Here is a 16,113-nt window from a genome sequence, read left to right as displayed (position 1 = left end):
GATCTAAAGAATAATTTTACTCTTCACCTCTCAGTAAGATTCAATAATGAACAATTTGTATACTCTCTTCCCAGCTCTACTGACACAGTTTTCTGAGTTCTCTTACCTTAATAAGCTGTTTTCTCTAGTCTCTTTTCTGCATCGTCCTCTTTACCTTATGGTTCTGTCCTGAAACTTGATCTGTTCTTTCTCTACTTTTTCTCTTTCTTTATCTGGCCTCATCTTATACAGTGACTTTAGACATATGTTAATGATTCTCAAATTTATGTCTCTAGTTCAGTCATTTATTCTGGTCTTCCAACTTTTAGAACTGTTTATTTAGTATAAATACTTACATATAATAAAGGTATCATGAACCAAAACATCTTCAACCTGAAACACTTGATTTTCCTCCAAAAATCTGGTACTCACCCTAAAAATAGCAATTCCTCTGTCTCTACCAGCTGATAAGTGGTATAATCACCACCCAGCTATTAAAGCTAGAAAATTAGGAATGATATTTTAGTCTTTCTTCACTGTCCAGTCTGTCAATATACCTCAAACCCAAGAACTTTTCTTTATCTCTACTTCCATAACCACCTATCTAAGCCAATTTATCATAGTATTTTATTGTTAATGCAATCATATTTAAACCATCTCCCAATGTCTATAATCCACAAGGCTATAGATGCACCTATATATTTATGGACATGTGTGCATATGTATATACATAAAATATTTAGATGTAAGAAAACCCTTCCAACTCCAAATCTAGCAATAGGATATACATTTATATATTTATGTGTGTTCATGCATGTGTGTGTTCCCCTGCTTAAAACAGTTTTATAGCTCTTCATAACCCTTCAGATAAAATCCTGACACTTTATCATGCTCTCTTGGCCGTCATGATCTAACCCCTATACACATTTCCAGTTTCATTTTGTGCTTGCTCCCTTGCTCACTATGCTTCAGTCCTACTGTTCTTTTAAGTCCTAGAAGTCCATGGTCTTTCTTACTATGGGGACTTTGAAATTCCCTCTACTTGAAATATTCTCATCTCAGCTTTTGGTTAGGTCCATCTAATATCATTCTTAAATGTCATTTTCACTTGAACCCCACCCTGTCTCAAGTAGATTACCCTTTTACTTCTGTATGGTAATAGTGTTTACTTTAGTTACAAGCTGTTACTATTTTGTTTATTTATCATCTATCTTCTCTAACAGAAAGCTTACTCCATATGTGTCACCAGCAAGTAACAGAATTTTTGGCACATAAATACTTGTGGGGTAAAGAAATGAACATATCTGGTTAATAATATTCTTGTACTGAAACTAAAGTTTTGTGTTGGGTTTAATGGTTACAAAGATAAAGTATCAATCTGTAACTATATTTAAGGCATTTCTACCTTTGGCCATAATAATAGGTTCAGGATTTTCTTGTTCAGAAAATATATAGACAAAGTGGTATTACTGAACTTCAACTTCTTTTTGAGAAATTAGATTATATAGTTAACCAAAACTCTACCAATAAGCTATATTCAAATGCTAACTTTAAGGAAATATCCCTTGATAATTCTATATATTTCCTTTTTTCTATTAAAGAAAAGATTGTTATTATGACATTGTTGAAATATATACTAAATTGGAATAAACCCAATTTAGGAATTGAGAATACAAAAATTGTTTATTTTATATTTACTATTATACAATCTTTTTAATCAACTGTTGCCCCTTAGGTCATATGAAGAGAGGGCTTTCTCTGTGTACTTTTGTGCACTGTGACTGTGATATTAGCTATAATAAAGAAGGCTGTTTTGTGTTTGGCAGCCTATTATATGATGAACTTTATGTTGATTTAGTCTTCTTTCCACTTTTCTCTATTTGAACAACCTGCAGCCACATTCACAGGTGCAACAAGATAATTTGACAGTCACAGTTGTAAATTGTAAACAGAAATGCATATGTAGTCACTAAAACAAAGTGATAGTATTTAGTTATGAAATAACCATCTGAACAATTGATAATATTGATATTAATTGATTGATTTCATCATGACTATAAATGTATATTTTCTTTTTAAACATTCACAGATCCCTGATTAACAGAGACACTGGCCTATAGTATGGACACCAAATGTCAATTCTCTGACAGCCCACTTATTTCTAATACTCAATACAATGGTTCAAATCACATGTCAGACCTTGAGTTTTAGGTTTTGGTCGGACTCTCAATATTCATTTGTCTTCACGAACCTTTAGTAATCTGCAAGTGTTACCTGCTTGGGAGGAGGCAGAGGAACAGCTGTGATGAATACCATTGGAAAATGATTGTGTTCAGGGCTCTGTTTCTCTTTTCTCTGGTCTTTCCCACTTCTTCAAAACATAGACTAGTGGTTTTCAGATTCTATTCGATATCATACATTTTATAACACTCTCTTTGCTACCCTGAACTGACCAAGAAGAGATGGAGTATGACCAAGAAGAGATGGAGTATGAAAGTTAGGCTTCATGTTCCCTCAGCTTGTACCTGCCCCTCCAAGGCTCTGAATAAGTCCTCTATTTTTGTAAAATGTCCTACAAAAATAAGACATTTGTGTTAGTTAGGTTTTGTTACTATTATAAAACACCTGAGATAACCAATTTAAAAAGAAGAAGATTTATTTTGGTTCACAGTTTTGGAGGTTTTAGTCCATGGTCAGTTGGCTCTGCTGCTTTGGGGCATGTGGCAAGGCAGTACACCACAGCAGGATTGCATGGCACAAGAAACTGCTAACGTCATGGTGGCCAGGAAGCAAACAGAGAGGAAGAGGAATGGTCAGGGTCCCAATATCCCTTTCAAGGTCATATCCTTAATGACCTGAGGTCTCCCACTTTGGTCCACTTCTTAAAAGATCTACCACCTCCCAACAGCACCACAGGCTTCAGCCTTTAACTTAAGAATCTTTGGGGCATATTAATCCAAACCTTAGCACTATTTTAGCTGCATTTGGATAAGACTGCTGTCTTATCCCCATCACACTTCCCTCTGTCATACTTCCTTTTCCTATTGGTGGTATGAGAGTAGCTGCCAACAGTTTTTGGCTCCAGTTAAGAAGGATTTTAGTTTGGTTGAGGATCAGTTTAGTTTTAGTTTAGTGTAGTAGATGGATGTGGTTCCCTGTCACTTCCAGGTACAGTAACCTACCGCAAGCCGGTAGGCATTGTTCCAGGAAAACCACTTAGTCAAAGAGCTGCCTCTCTTGGCTTCACAACACGAAAGTGAATAGCAAGAAGGTCATGCTGTACTGTGAACTCATCCTCCAGTGCTGGATACTGGAAAGTGATGGGCAGTGAAAGAAAACCAAGGTTGAAATATCTGTAGTGAGAAGCTAATCTTACCAATCTTTTTTTTTCTGCTATTCAGTTGTGTGACATTGTCAGCAGAATATTTTGCTTGTTTCCATATCTAACATGTATGTAAATGCAAAAACGATATCTGTTGAAACTGTTCTAGGAATGCGGGGGGCGAGGGGAGAGGGAAAGTGGGGAAATGAAAGAGAGTAGTGGAGAGGGTGAATTCAAGTATGCTGTATCTGATACATTGTAAGAACCTTTGTAAATGCTACAACATATGCCCACCTAGTATAACAATTTAAAAAGTGAAAATAACTGTAAATTTTCTCCAATCGGGAATACAGTCCAAAATACAGAATACAAAATGATAAATGCATCACAGTGTATGTTTTTGCCTTTTGTGATTGGAATCAAGCCCTATGGAATTCCTGTGTTGTGAAGCAACAAACAAGGAGAATATCGCATACAAAATTGCATTTTCTATGCACCCCAGCTAATAATTGAAAAGAAACAGCAGTCAATGATTCTAGTAAAATGAATATTTCTAGTTTCCCTATCAAGACATATTATAATATTACTCTCTGAGAGTGACTATAGTATATAAAGCAGAATAAAATATAAAGAAAAATATTGTCATGAAGTATATTACAGTCAAATTGTTATTTTTTTCTGGATTTCATGTTTATGTTATTTATCAGCTTCTATCCTCCACAATTTGTTGATTTATTTTCTTCTTCTAAATAGTTATTCTAATATCTAATATTATATCATAGTTTTGTATTTAATTTTTTTAAGAGTGACCCCTAAATTATATAAATTTTGGGCACCTGAACCAGGATCCATCTCTGTTACTTACATATATGTTTAAAAAATCAGTATAATTCACAGTTTTAATATAAAGAATAAAATGATAAAACTTTATGATAAGAAAATATGACCATGGTAAGTGCTACAAATATAGCTTGATGTAAGAATGACACAAATATCATGAACAGAATAGCTGTTAGTGATCTGGTTTTCTAAAAGGTAAAGAATTCAAAGATGCCATTGCAGGAAAAGTAAAGAATAATCTTTCCTCAATACATAAAATGTTCTAAAAATGCTTTGCACTTATTTGTCAAAGTCGGGTTCAAGGCTCAAATAATTATAAAATACCTAACTGGACATTCAAAAGATGTACATGAGCAGGACAGTTCTTTAGTTTGAAAAGCTGTTGTGGATATTGCAGTGTATTTGGTTGCCTACTGTTGCTTCAAATGTCTCCTGTGTTCTTCACGTTCATCACTGAGACAAGCAATGCCCCAACACTCTTTCCCTCTCTCTCTCTCTCTCTCTCTCTCTCTCTCATACACACACACACACACACACACACACACACACACACACACACACACACTTCCTAATGGCCTCTACCTCTCAGGGAGCATGATGATCAGAAGTATTCAGAAAGACTCCCTACCTTTTCCTGTTTCCCCCAACTTACACCCACCTTCATCCCCTGGAAACACTTTGGTCACAGTACAGTTTAGCCAGGGTCCTAAAAGATGAGGGTTTCACAAGTTACTTATTAAAATGCAAATGTTCTGGACTGGGCTAAGATCTCTTGTCTTTCTCTTCTAACTGCCTAAAGGGATTCCTTTAAGAAAAGGCCATTTCCATTTTTTAACTGTGTCATTTCATAAGGAAGCATAAAATAAACCCCAGTGTACACTACATCTGGCTGGAGGGCTGACTGCAAAACTGGAATTTATCTGTCTAGAACCATACCTAGTAAGGATGTTCTGGCTCCCTGTCCTTACTCCTGCAGGCTTGTGTATGTGAGGAGGAATCAGTCTCATTGGCAGGAGAATGGGGCCAGAGTCTTCTCTGCTACTCCAAAGCCTCACAAAGTCTCCTTATGAAATGATCATCACACCAGTAACAGCTAATGCAGACAGCATGCCATTCTGTCTGCCATGTTCAGTTCTGAGCACTTCACTATATAAACTCATGCAACACTCACACTTTAGGACAAATAGGTACTATTACTGCCTCTCTTTTTACAGGTGAAGCAACTGACACAAAGAGATTTAGTACCCTGAGAGAGCCCCATACTCAATGAGGGATGTGAGCTGAGAATAAAACTCAAGAGCCTGTTCATAGCCTAGACTCTTAATTAATTATGCACTTAATTTCTGTGAAGTATGCATGGCTAATAATTCACTTTTTCTTTTAATTTTTAGAATTTAATATAATATTCTGAAAATTTTAAAACTTTCTTTTACCACCATGTCCCTTGAGAATCTTCTTCAGCAGGCTTATAATACAGCTCTTTCCATTTTGAAGGACAGATCGGCTCACTTAATGTCTCATTTGTTGGAAAACGTGAAGGCAAGTCTGAAGCCCTTTGGGTCCCGGACTGGAAGACACAATGTTTATAAGGCAAAGGTCACAGTCAATTCACTTGAGAGTACCTTAGACTGCTCCCTTAACTATAAGATGCCTCACCCTGAAATCACACAGTTTGATTTCAGAGATTCCAACACTACACACAATAAAACAAACTATGACATAAAATAGATTATGCTCAGTTAGTGTCCAGCCCTGAGAAAATTTAGGGAATTTAAGGAGCCTATAGAACAATTTTCTGTACTTTATAGTTTAGAGGAGTACCCAGGAATTGCAGCAAAGCTTTTCCCAACCTATTGAATTTTCATGTCCACTCAGAAAATGAACATGTATCTAATCCTTTATCCTCTTGGCTTCGCTGACAATAGTCAGTAAGTAAATCTGGTAGGACCTGCCTATAACAACCTATAATATATTATCTCCAGCTATACCAATTTATAATATAGAAATAATATGGTCACCTTTAGATTTGAGTGGTATTATTTTGTTTTGTTTTGTTTTTTTAAATCAGGTGCTAGAAATACATTTTGCAGCTAGTATCCATTCAAATTCAATTTCTGTGCAAAATTCAACCTGATTTTTCCATCTATGTTAAAGAGACATTAGTCTCCAAAAATGGAAGGCAAAAGATCATCTTTGGTATTATTGTTTAAAGTCTCATTTTTCTTTTCCTGGGTGAAGAATCACTATCTGTACCCATGGCTTCAACTTGTTTAATCCCTGTCTTCACCTCTTTCTGAGTGGCATTTACTTGGGAGTCCTGGAAGTTTCTATTTATTTCTTTCAGTTTGTTTTTTTTGAACCCAAAGTAGTCAACCACTCAGGTCAAGGCAAGAAGTGAAAAGTGTTAAAGCCACTGACTTTAATGCGAAAAATCTAACAAAGAGTTGGCATCTGGTATGCGTGCTCTTTCCTGAGCAGCCTCTACTCAAAGAGGCAGAAGGAAGAAGACTGAGCTGATGCTTTCCTGGCCCTAAAAATCTAGAGGAAAAAAAGGCAAGTGTTTTTCTGTTTTCTTTTTAGAAATGTTTGTGAAATGCACATAATTAACCGAGCAGAGCCAACAACATCCTGTGGTTATGGATTAAGAAGATATCCCCTGAACTGAGGAAAGGAATTTGCAGAATTATTAAGATTAACTAGATCAATGATTATTATTTGTTGGATTATGGACTTGGTAATCAAAGAGTTTTCTAGTGGGTACATGAATCCACATGCTTCTCAATGTGTAGGCTTAATGAATTACAGATATCTGATCTACCCATCTGTCTGTCTGTCTGTGTGTATGTCTATATGGTAATGAGTGTGAGCCCTTCAGTCAGATTTCCTGAGTTCAACACCTAACTCTTTACTTACCAACTACAAATCTTCAACAAGCTACATGACCTTTTTATGATTTATCTTCCTCATTCTTAATCACATAGAGCTGGTAGGAAGAGCAAAATAGATAAGACATGTGGCATACTTTTCCTTATCATTGATCCGAAGAGGGAGATCAATATTTATTAGGTACATACCATGATCATATAGTTATTTTTGCTCTTTCAGCATTTTATATCCAATATTATTTATCTTGGTTTTACAGAACTTAGAGAAGAAGCAGTCAGCAGATTGGTCCTTCTTCCCTATTTTGGAGAAGTAAAGAAGGGCCAAGGCACTGGATAGACTGAGCTATGGGGAAAGCCTGATGACTGACCTGTACAGAGCACAGTTTAGCACATGGTATTCTTTGTGTCATTTTCCTCCATTGTTGTTATTCCCATGGTCAGTTCCTCCATCCTTCATGCACATGTTTAAGCAAGATATAGATTTCATACATTTAGCAATTTATCAGAATACTTGGTCAGAAATACTACTTCAAAATACTCCACCATTTTATGGAATGGTTCAACAGAACCACACAGAGTGACATTTCCATATTTCGAAGAAAAATTTAGATAAAATTAAGCATGTTCCTTTTTTGAAGATTTTTTTCATATTGTTTTAGATAGCATGTTTTGCAAATCTTTTAAGACAAAAGAGGACAACTATTTCAGCCATATTTGATGACATAGCCCTTTCTTTAAGAAACAATTCCATTCAATCATACCTTATATACTCTGTGAAAAAATTATATTCTTACCATATAATTGTGTTCTGAATAAACATAGACGAAATAAACAAAAAAAAAATCACCTCATCCTCAGCATAGAATACTGCTGATCAACTTTCACTTTTCAATGTTGGCCATGAATATTGAAAAGAAACTTAATCAGAATAGTAGGTCAGAGGCTCCTAACTGGGCAACCCAAGATTCTGGCTTCTACTGAAGAACCATAAAGATGAAAAAAGTATAAAAGACAAACAAAATAATCAAGCCATTATATAAATGGCAACATATATTTTAGAAGCAATTAACATACTTAGTATAAATTTTGGAACACTTGAATAAAATTGGCTGTGGTTTGTTTTTTTTTAAACTTTTACTTTTCAAAAGATTTGTTGCTTTCTTTGACATCTGTCACTAAAATACTGAATGTCCTAGAACTAGTCATTGAACTTTTTTATCTATTTATGAATATTTTTAGCTCCATGTTCCCTAATTCCATGGAAAATGGAGATTTTTGATCAATCTTTATGTGGAGTGACTTTGTGTTTATTTCAGTAGATTTAACTCTAGTCTCTGAAGAACATGGTGTGGTACAATGGTGCCTCACTTACTTCAGCCAAGTCATATGTTTAAGCATGCTGTTCCTGCCTATTTCAGAATTTTGGTAAGTATCAAATTAATGTTGCATATAAAATGGCAGTCCACTATAGGTATTTATGTTGTTATCATCTTCAGCAGCATCGTCAGTATCAAATCCTAGAAGGGGATCAACACTGAACTGGAGCTGAAAAACTGATGAAGTAGTTAAATAGGTTGTGGAGAAGAAAAAAACTGACATATATTTAAAGGAGAAATGGTGTACATGCATAATGATTATAAAATTAATAATTGACCAAAGCTGGGAAGAAAAATAAAATTAAGATGCCTGAATCCCTATAAGTAATGGCTAGCATCTGCCTTCCTGTGTTATGAGCCAGAACAGGACCTAGTGGAGGAAGAGTCAGAAAATATCTCTAATTTGGCCAATCAGCTTGTGGGTCATCAGTGATTCAGATGAAAAGTTTGTATTTGTAGACTAAATAGATCAGTGTGAAATTAAGTAACCAGAGGATTGGTAGTTCAGATGAACCCCAAAGACATTTCACCAATTGTTAGTCACACTCTGGGACATGCACAAATAGTATATTAGGAAGGTTAGGACTGGAGGCGTGCCCAAGTGGTAGAGTACCTGCCTAGCAAGTGAAAGCTCCTGAGTTCAAACCCAACTCCACCAAAAAAAAAAAAAAAAAAAGAAGGTTAAGAGTTTGAATTGGGGTTAGATTTTATGTGTTTGAAGCAATTTACTAGGTAGTACCCTAAAACAAGTTACTTAACTTTGTATCCTACGAATATAAAATAGATAGTAATAATACCTAATTCAGAGATTTTTCTGAGAAATATCAGCTGTGTTTAGCGTTATGCCTGGCATGTATTAAGGAGTAATTGTAGTTTTGTTCTGTTCTTCCTTATACTCCACTTTTCAAAGTTGCAAGTTAAACAGTCAAACATTGATTGACATTTTGAGGAAGTCCTATGACTGTGCAGAGGACATACCCTCTCTCACCAATCAGTCCAGATGTGCATATGGAGGTGCAATTAGGAGTAGAATACAGGGGTAAAAATTAGGGTTGCCTAATTTGGCACAACCCTTAATATTATCTCTGGAGAGAGCAGCAAGCCCAGGAACAGCTGATGAGTTAACCAGATATGATACAGAAAACATTTCCTTCTCCTTTTTGGTTTCAAGCCTATTTTCGAAACCATAGACCTCTTCAGCCTAGTTAGCACCTGGAGGCACAGAGAAGATGGCTGCTGCCATGAAAAGGTTTGCCCTGCTGTGGGTAGCTTTGCTGCTTTTATGTAAGTAGAGGTTTAATTAACCCTCCAGAAAGGGACCTGTGTGGGAAGTTTGACAATTTTGTGTTGACTTTTTCTAGTACATATGCAAACCATGGGTCACTTCTCAGGGTTCTGGAGTAGACAAGCTGGAAAGCAGAGGAAACTGGGCTGAGCAACATCTAAGGGGGAAGTCAAACTAAGAGCTTGGTTCCTTGCAATCCTCTGGTATCTCCCAGAGTACAGGATTCCTACCAATAAAGAGGATAAAGGAATGAGAAAAGTTTCTTCCCTGTGTCAGATTCTTGAGAAGATGTTTGGCCCTTTAAACTTCATGGATATGGATCTCATCCCCATATGCAGCTCCCAATCCTCTAGAGTCCCAGAGACTGGGGCTACATGCTAATTTATCCTCTCTGGAATTTTGCAGCTCCAGATGGCATGAGAGCAGGTGAGTACCCTTTGCTTGTTTCCTCAGCATTGCCAAGAACATTGCTCTCCCTCTCTGTTTGCCTTCATGCCATCACTCCTGTTTTCTAATGTATATCTGTGTTTCCCTGGCCAGTCCACTTCTCATCTCTGTCTTGTATCTTCCTTCTTTTCCCCTATTCAAAATTTCTCACATACCATTTCACTCTCTCAAATCGTCTCCTTCTCTGTTTAAGCCAATAACCATGTTTGTCACACATGTATGTGTCTTAGATTCTCTTCCAGGCCTTTCACATACTAATTCAATTTCATACTATTATTATTGCTATTTTACTTATTGGGAAAGCTGAAACTCAGATTAAGTGATTTGCTGGTGGTTGTATAGCTAACAAAGGACTGGATTCTAAGATAACACCTTTGGTCCAAGTACAGTTCTCCTTTGACCATATCACCCTTTTGTCATCACCATCTGGCCACTAACTTAGACTGCTCAAATTTGTACCACATCTCTTTGTTCCTGGAAGCCATTCAAGAATGGCTCTCTTGGTGCTTCTCACTACCTTCCAGGATAGACATATATTTTGCACTCTATATATACTCACAGTAAAATAGCTGTAAAAATTTAGAACTTAGAAAAACTTTACATTTTATCTACTCTATTATGTTCCTATACATTATTCTTGCATTCATTTACTAAATTAGTATTTAGTGAACTCCTACTATGTGCTAGCCATTGTACTGAATGATGATAGAGTATGACAGATTTTGTCTGTACCTGCAATGAAATTTTTATTCTCATTTACAGATACTAAAATTGAAATTAAAAGAATTACAGTGAGTTATTCCAAGTCATCCAGTAAATTAATTTGTTCATTTTTAAATCTCCTGAATTTGTGTCCATTTCTCCCTAGTTTGGGAACTCCTTAAGGCCACAAAACTGTTTTCTCTGTTCTTTGAGGCTTTCCCTAGGAATCAGGGTCAGGATTTTATCACTAGCAATACAAGAATAGATTAACCATTGATAGACTATTGATATGTGTGGACTTTTGAGCCTGGAAAGTTTTCAATGCTCCCTTTTTTTTACTTCTACACTTTTTTCCATAATTTTATCTTCTTGAAGCCATTCGGAAATCTATAGTGTCCTTGAACCCACCATGGAGTAGAATATTTAAAGGAGAGAATGTGACTCTTATATGTCATGGGAACAATTCCCTCGAAGACAGCCCCACTAAGTGGATCCACAATGGCATCATCTCAGATGTGACAACTTCATATTGGCACATTGTGAATGCCAGCATTGAAGACAGTGGAAAATACAAATGTCAGAAGAAAAAGTTGTACAAGAGTGAACCTGTGTACCTGGAAGTGTTCAGTGGTAAGTTCTAGGAATATGGAAATATACATCTCCCATGTGAGAAATGATCTATTTGAACATAGGGAGAAAGTAAGTTATTCCAAGACTGAGAACACCAGGGTGGGACTCGGGGCTTCTCATTCAACACCTCTCCAACTCTCTTCTTTGGTTTTGTCTGCCTGTCTGTCTGACTGTTTGTGTGTTAGTTGAGACAGCATCTCACTGTATAGCCAAGGCTGATCTGGAGCTTGCTACATAGCCCAGGCTGGACTCAAACTTGAGATCCTCCTGCCTCAGCCTTCCTAGTGCTTAATTACAGGTGTGTACCATCATGCCTGGCTTCATCTCTCGTCTATACTCACTCCTTACACCACTTTCAATGTTCAAGTCACCTCTCAGTATTATTCCTATAGTCTACTTTCCTCTATCTTTTCTATCTAGACACAGATGTGTGTTATGTGGGCAAGTGGCGTGGTGAATATATGGACACTGCAAAGAGCTGGTATCTGGAATATGATCAAAGGCTTTGACTTAAAGATTTGCTCTGAATAATTCATATGCCATTATCTGGAAATTTAGATTCATTATGAAAGATATCTGTGCATACTACTTATGTCCTCTACTATTAGTCAACACAATTTTTATGTTTGTTTTATCCTTATCACTTTCCTACTGTCAATGATTAACAGAACATACTTAGGGATTTGGGGGTTAATCAGTAAATGTTGAATGAACAAATTAATGATTTCTTTTGGGTGGATAAGTCACTATTATACTTTACATTTTTCTCTCAAGTGAAAGATGTTTTAGCATCCATATGCCAATTCTAAATACAAACTAAAACAATGTAGAATAGCTTCTTTATTTCTTGCAGTACATTCTAGAGAAGTCTTCCTAAGTAAAATATGCTAGCACAAGTTATCCATATTCTCATTTAAAATTGTCCTTTTATGAATGCTTTACAATTCTTATCATGGCACTGGCTGCTAATCCTGATTCTTGTCTTTTACTGACTCATTGTTAACAAATATTTGTTGATTACCTACTTCCTCCCCAGCATTGTGTTAAACAGTGAGGTATGACGTACAATCAGACATAGCCCCTGACTTCCTGAAACACAGAGTTAAATGGGGAAGAAAACATTAAATAAGAAATTAAATAATTAGTTAAAATTACTATCCATGCTTTAAGAAAGGTTTAAGTCCAGCTACAGTTAACAGCAGAACTGGGAAGCTTTTATGAGTTAAGAGAGAACAAAATAGATTCTCCTAAGCAAAAACTTTCATTGTTGTGACTAGAACTAACAATAATAGATCTGAAGGTAATTTTGAATTTGAGACCTTTCATATGTGGGTCAAAGTTGTGAGAGACTTTAAGGCTCCACACTGACTTTTCAAGAGGAGAAAAGATTTACCAGTATAGATGACAGTCTCTAAGGATTCTTCTATATTTGTTTTATTGACCTCATATTATTAATCCAAGAAGTGGATTAATAACAATCTACGATAACTGACATTTTATGCATGACCAGCTTTTATCTATCATCTATCTATCTGTCTATCCATTCATCTTTTCTGCTTTGCTTCTTCCTTCCCTCCATCCACTGTTAAATAAATTACCTAATGAATGTTCTTCAGACTGGTTGCTCCTTCAGGCTTCTGCTAAGGTGGTGATGGAGGGTGAGCCCCTCTTCATCAAGTGCCATGGTTGGAACAACTTGAAAATCTACAAGGTGATCTACTACAAGGATAACACAGCTTTGAAGTACATGTATGAGAACCAAAACATCACCATTACAAATGCCACACGTAATGACACTGGCACGTATTACTGTGAGGGAAGAGTTCGGCGGCTGCACTATACCTCTGAGAACCTCACAATTACTGTAGTGAACGGTGAGTTGGTAAAGGAAAAAGGAATACTCCATAGCAGGGGAAGGAGGAGAGGACACATGAGCCAGTGTTTGCAGCTAGTAGAATGAGGGCAGCTGTGATAGCTTGGAAAGGCTACCAATGTGCAATGAGGAGACCTATGTAATATTATATATCTCAATTGCAGATTTCTTATTTGTTAAATGGTAATAGTAATCCTGTTCACACTATGGAATCTTATGAAGACTAATTAGGTAATTTTATTAAATGGCTTGATAAGCTATTAAGCACTGCCCAGACATAATAGATTGTGATTACTGTTTAGATCTCAAACTTATCTATTGCTCCTTTGGAGAGCACTTACACATAATCATCAAATTGAAAGACAGTTTCAAAGTTGAAGGAACAAAGGATGTGAAGAATTTGAAGAGTCCATTCTACCTTAGGGGGGTTGGGGAAGGAAACCAACCATTCAGTAACTTGTATGCCTGAGTATTGGAAATGAGGGGATGTCATGATGAAAAGAGGGCAAGAAGGTGGGCTATCTTTATGGCTTATAAAAAAATGCTCTAGCCAAACTTCTGTAAGAAAGGGAATCTTTGAAAGATTTATCTTGCAAAGAGGTAATTAGATTTATTTTGGCCTGCTCATAATTAACTCTAAAAAAAGTATGAAGCCAAAAGTCAGAATTAAGTTCTAATGGCATTTCTCTGCTAATTTGAGACCAAAGTGCTATTTAATTGTCTCTGATCTTCCAATATCTTCATGTGTAAAGTAGAGGGGCTGGTCTAGACTCTACTAGAACCACCTAAGGAACTTAAAAAGATATTGATGTCCATGGTTCATCTCTTTAGAGTCTGATTTAAATGGCTTGAGGAGAGACCTGCATCAGTATTTTTAAAAGCTCTTTCAGGTGATGGTAATGTGTAGCCATTGTTGAGAATCACTCAACAATGATTGTCATGTGATTTCTGGCAGTAATATTCTGGGGCTCTATAATTCTAGAATGATCACAAAAATTAGTACTTTGTCACAAAATAGTAGAATTAGAAAACAACATAACTAGTCCAAAATCTTTATTTCATTATTCATTAAGTAATAAAGCTCCAGCTAGACATGAATGGTTCATTTCTATAATCCTAGGTACGTTGGAGTCTGAGATTGGAGAGATCATGGTTTGAGGGCAGTCCAGGCAAATGGTTCATGAGACACAGTCTCCAAAATAACCAGAGCAAAATGGAGTGAAGGCAATACTCAAGCAGTAGAGCACCTGCTTTGCAAGTGCAAAGCTTGAATTAAAATCTGTTTTGAAAGAAAGAAAGAAAAGAGGGAGGGAAGAGAGAGGGAGGGAGAGAAGAGAGGAAAGAGTGAGGGAAGGGGGAGGGAAGGGGGAGAGAGAGGAAGGAAGAAAGGAAGAAAGGAAGGAGAGAGAAAGAGAGAGAAAGGAAGGAGGGAAGGAAGGAAGAAAGAAAGAAAAGAAAGAAAGAAAGAAAGAAAAAGTAAAGAGGGAGGGAAAAGAGAGGGAGCGAGGGAAGAGGGGAAGCTCTGGTAACCCCCTGGCTCTGCTTTTTCCCCTTTTATTATCAAATCATATGTGGATGCTGGTAATATCAACTCCAAGAAAGGGGTCATTTTTTAAAATGAATTTCCCTTGGGCACACTGTCTAGAGGAGCAGTTAGAGAGGGGCTACTGGGAAATACTTAGCCCTTCTTATAACTCCAGGAAGTACAGACTGAGGAACCCAATCTCCTGAGAGAGATTTCTTTTTGCTCCAGCAATATCACACTAAAAATGGGGGACCCTGCTTGGCCCCTCTTTTAAGGAAGATGAAGCTCTGAAACACCTTCTTCAATTTCTAATATGAAATATGTTTCTTGTCCCATCTATGTTTCACTCTAGCTTTCCAAAGCAAGTATTACTGGCTACAACTTGTTATCCCCTTGGTGGTGGTGATTCTGTTTGCTGTGAACACAGGGTTATTGGTCTCAACCCAGGAGCAGTTCAAATCAATCTTGAAGATTCAGGAGACAAAACCACCCCCTAAGCCAGATCCCTGCAGGAGTTGATGTCATTGCTCAAGAAACAGTTTGTGCCAGCAATATTTGACAGCACCCTCAATTGCTTCCTAATTGTCAAAAATAGCTTATAATATACATGGAAAAGTCTATGCTCAAGGATTTGCAGAAGTACTTCATTAAATCAACTGAAACTGGTTGAAAAGTATGTAATAGAAAGAGTTCAATAAACATTGGTTGAATACATGAAAGAATGAGTAAATTCACTTACCAGTATTTGTAAAAGAGAGGCACAATTTGAACATAATAAAAATGAAATCATGCAACATAGTATGTTTAGAGATTCAGGGCTTGTTCCTTTGCTTGCTTTTTTTGAGAAGAAAGAACCATGAGGATCTAGATTTAAAATGCCATCTATTGACCATTGTTGTAAGCATGAGCTAGGAATGAAAAAACATGGTAGGATGCAGGTGAGGTTATGGTTTTATGCTCTATCTTCCACTTACCACAAGATTCCAGTTCTTGACAGAAATTGGGGTGGTTTTCAACCATAGGATGCTGGAGATGAACTTCAGTCCAGGATTCATGTGTGATTGATTCACCTCTCCAATAGCTCCCAAACTTTTATCTTCTATTCCTTCAGAGCACCTTACCTAAGAATGCAGGAAAAATTCTAGCAAATAATAGCAATCAGATCCTCAGCTCTAAATATAGCCTAGACTGAATATGTTAATAGGCAATGGATATAGATAGTTCTGATTTTATTTTCCCTTTCATTTTT

At 36.6% G+C, this 16,113-nt stretch overlaps 1 protein-coding gene across 1 annotated transcript; it reads left to right on the top strand.

Annotated features, from left to right (window-relative positions):
* The first annotated feature begins 9,183 nt into the window (after nucleotides 1-9,183).
* Fcer1a (Fc epsilon receptor Ia) lies at nucleotides 9,184-15,647 on the top strand. The gene is made up of 5 exons (XM_020183957.2): nucleotides 9,184-9,686; nucleotides 10,093-10,113; nucleotides 11,212-11,466; nucleotides 13,083-13,340; nucleotides 15,217-15,647. The coding sequence occupies exons 1-5, from the start codon at nucleotides 9,632-9,634 to the stop codon at nucleotides 15,381-15,383; spliced, it is 756 nt and encodes a 251-aa protein (XP_020039546.2). The 5' UTR covers nucleotides 9,184-9,631; the 3' UTR covers nucleotides 15,384-15,647.
* The last annotated feature ends 466 nt before the right edge of the window (nucleotides 15,648-16,113 follow it).

This window comes from Castor canadensis, chromosome 11 (assembly GCF_047511655.1).
Source record: "Castor canadensis chromosome 11, mCasCan1.hap1v2, whole genome shotgun sequence".
NCBI lineage: Eukaryota > Metazoa > Chordata > Mammalia > Rodentia > Castoridae > Castor > Castor canadensis.
The sequence above is the reverse complement of the archived record's forward strand: the minus strand, read 5'-3'. Positions and strand labels throughout refer to the sequence as shown.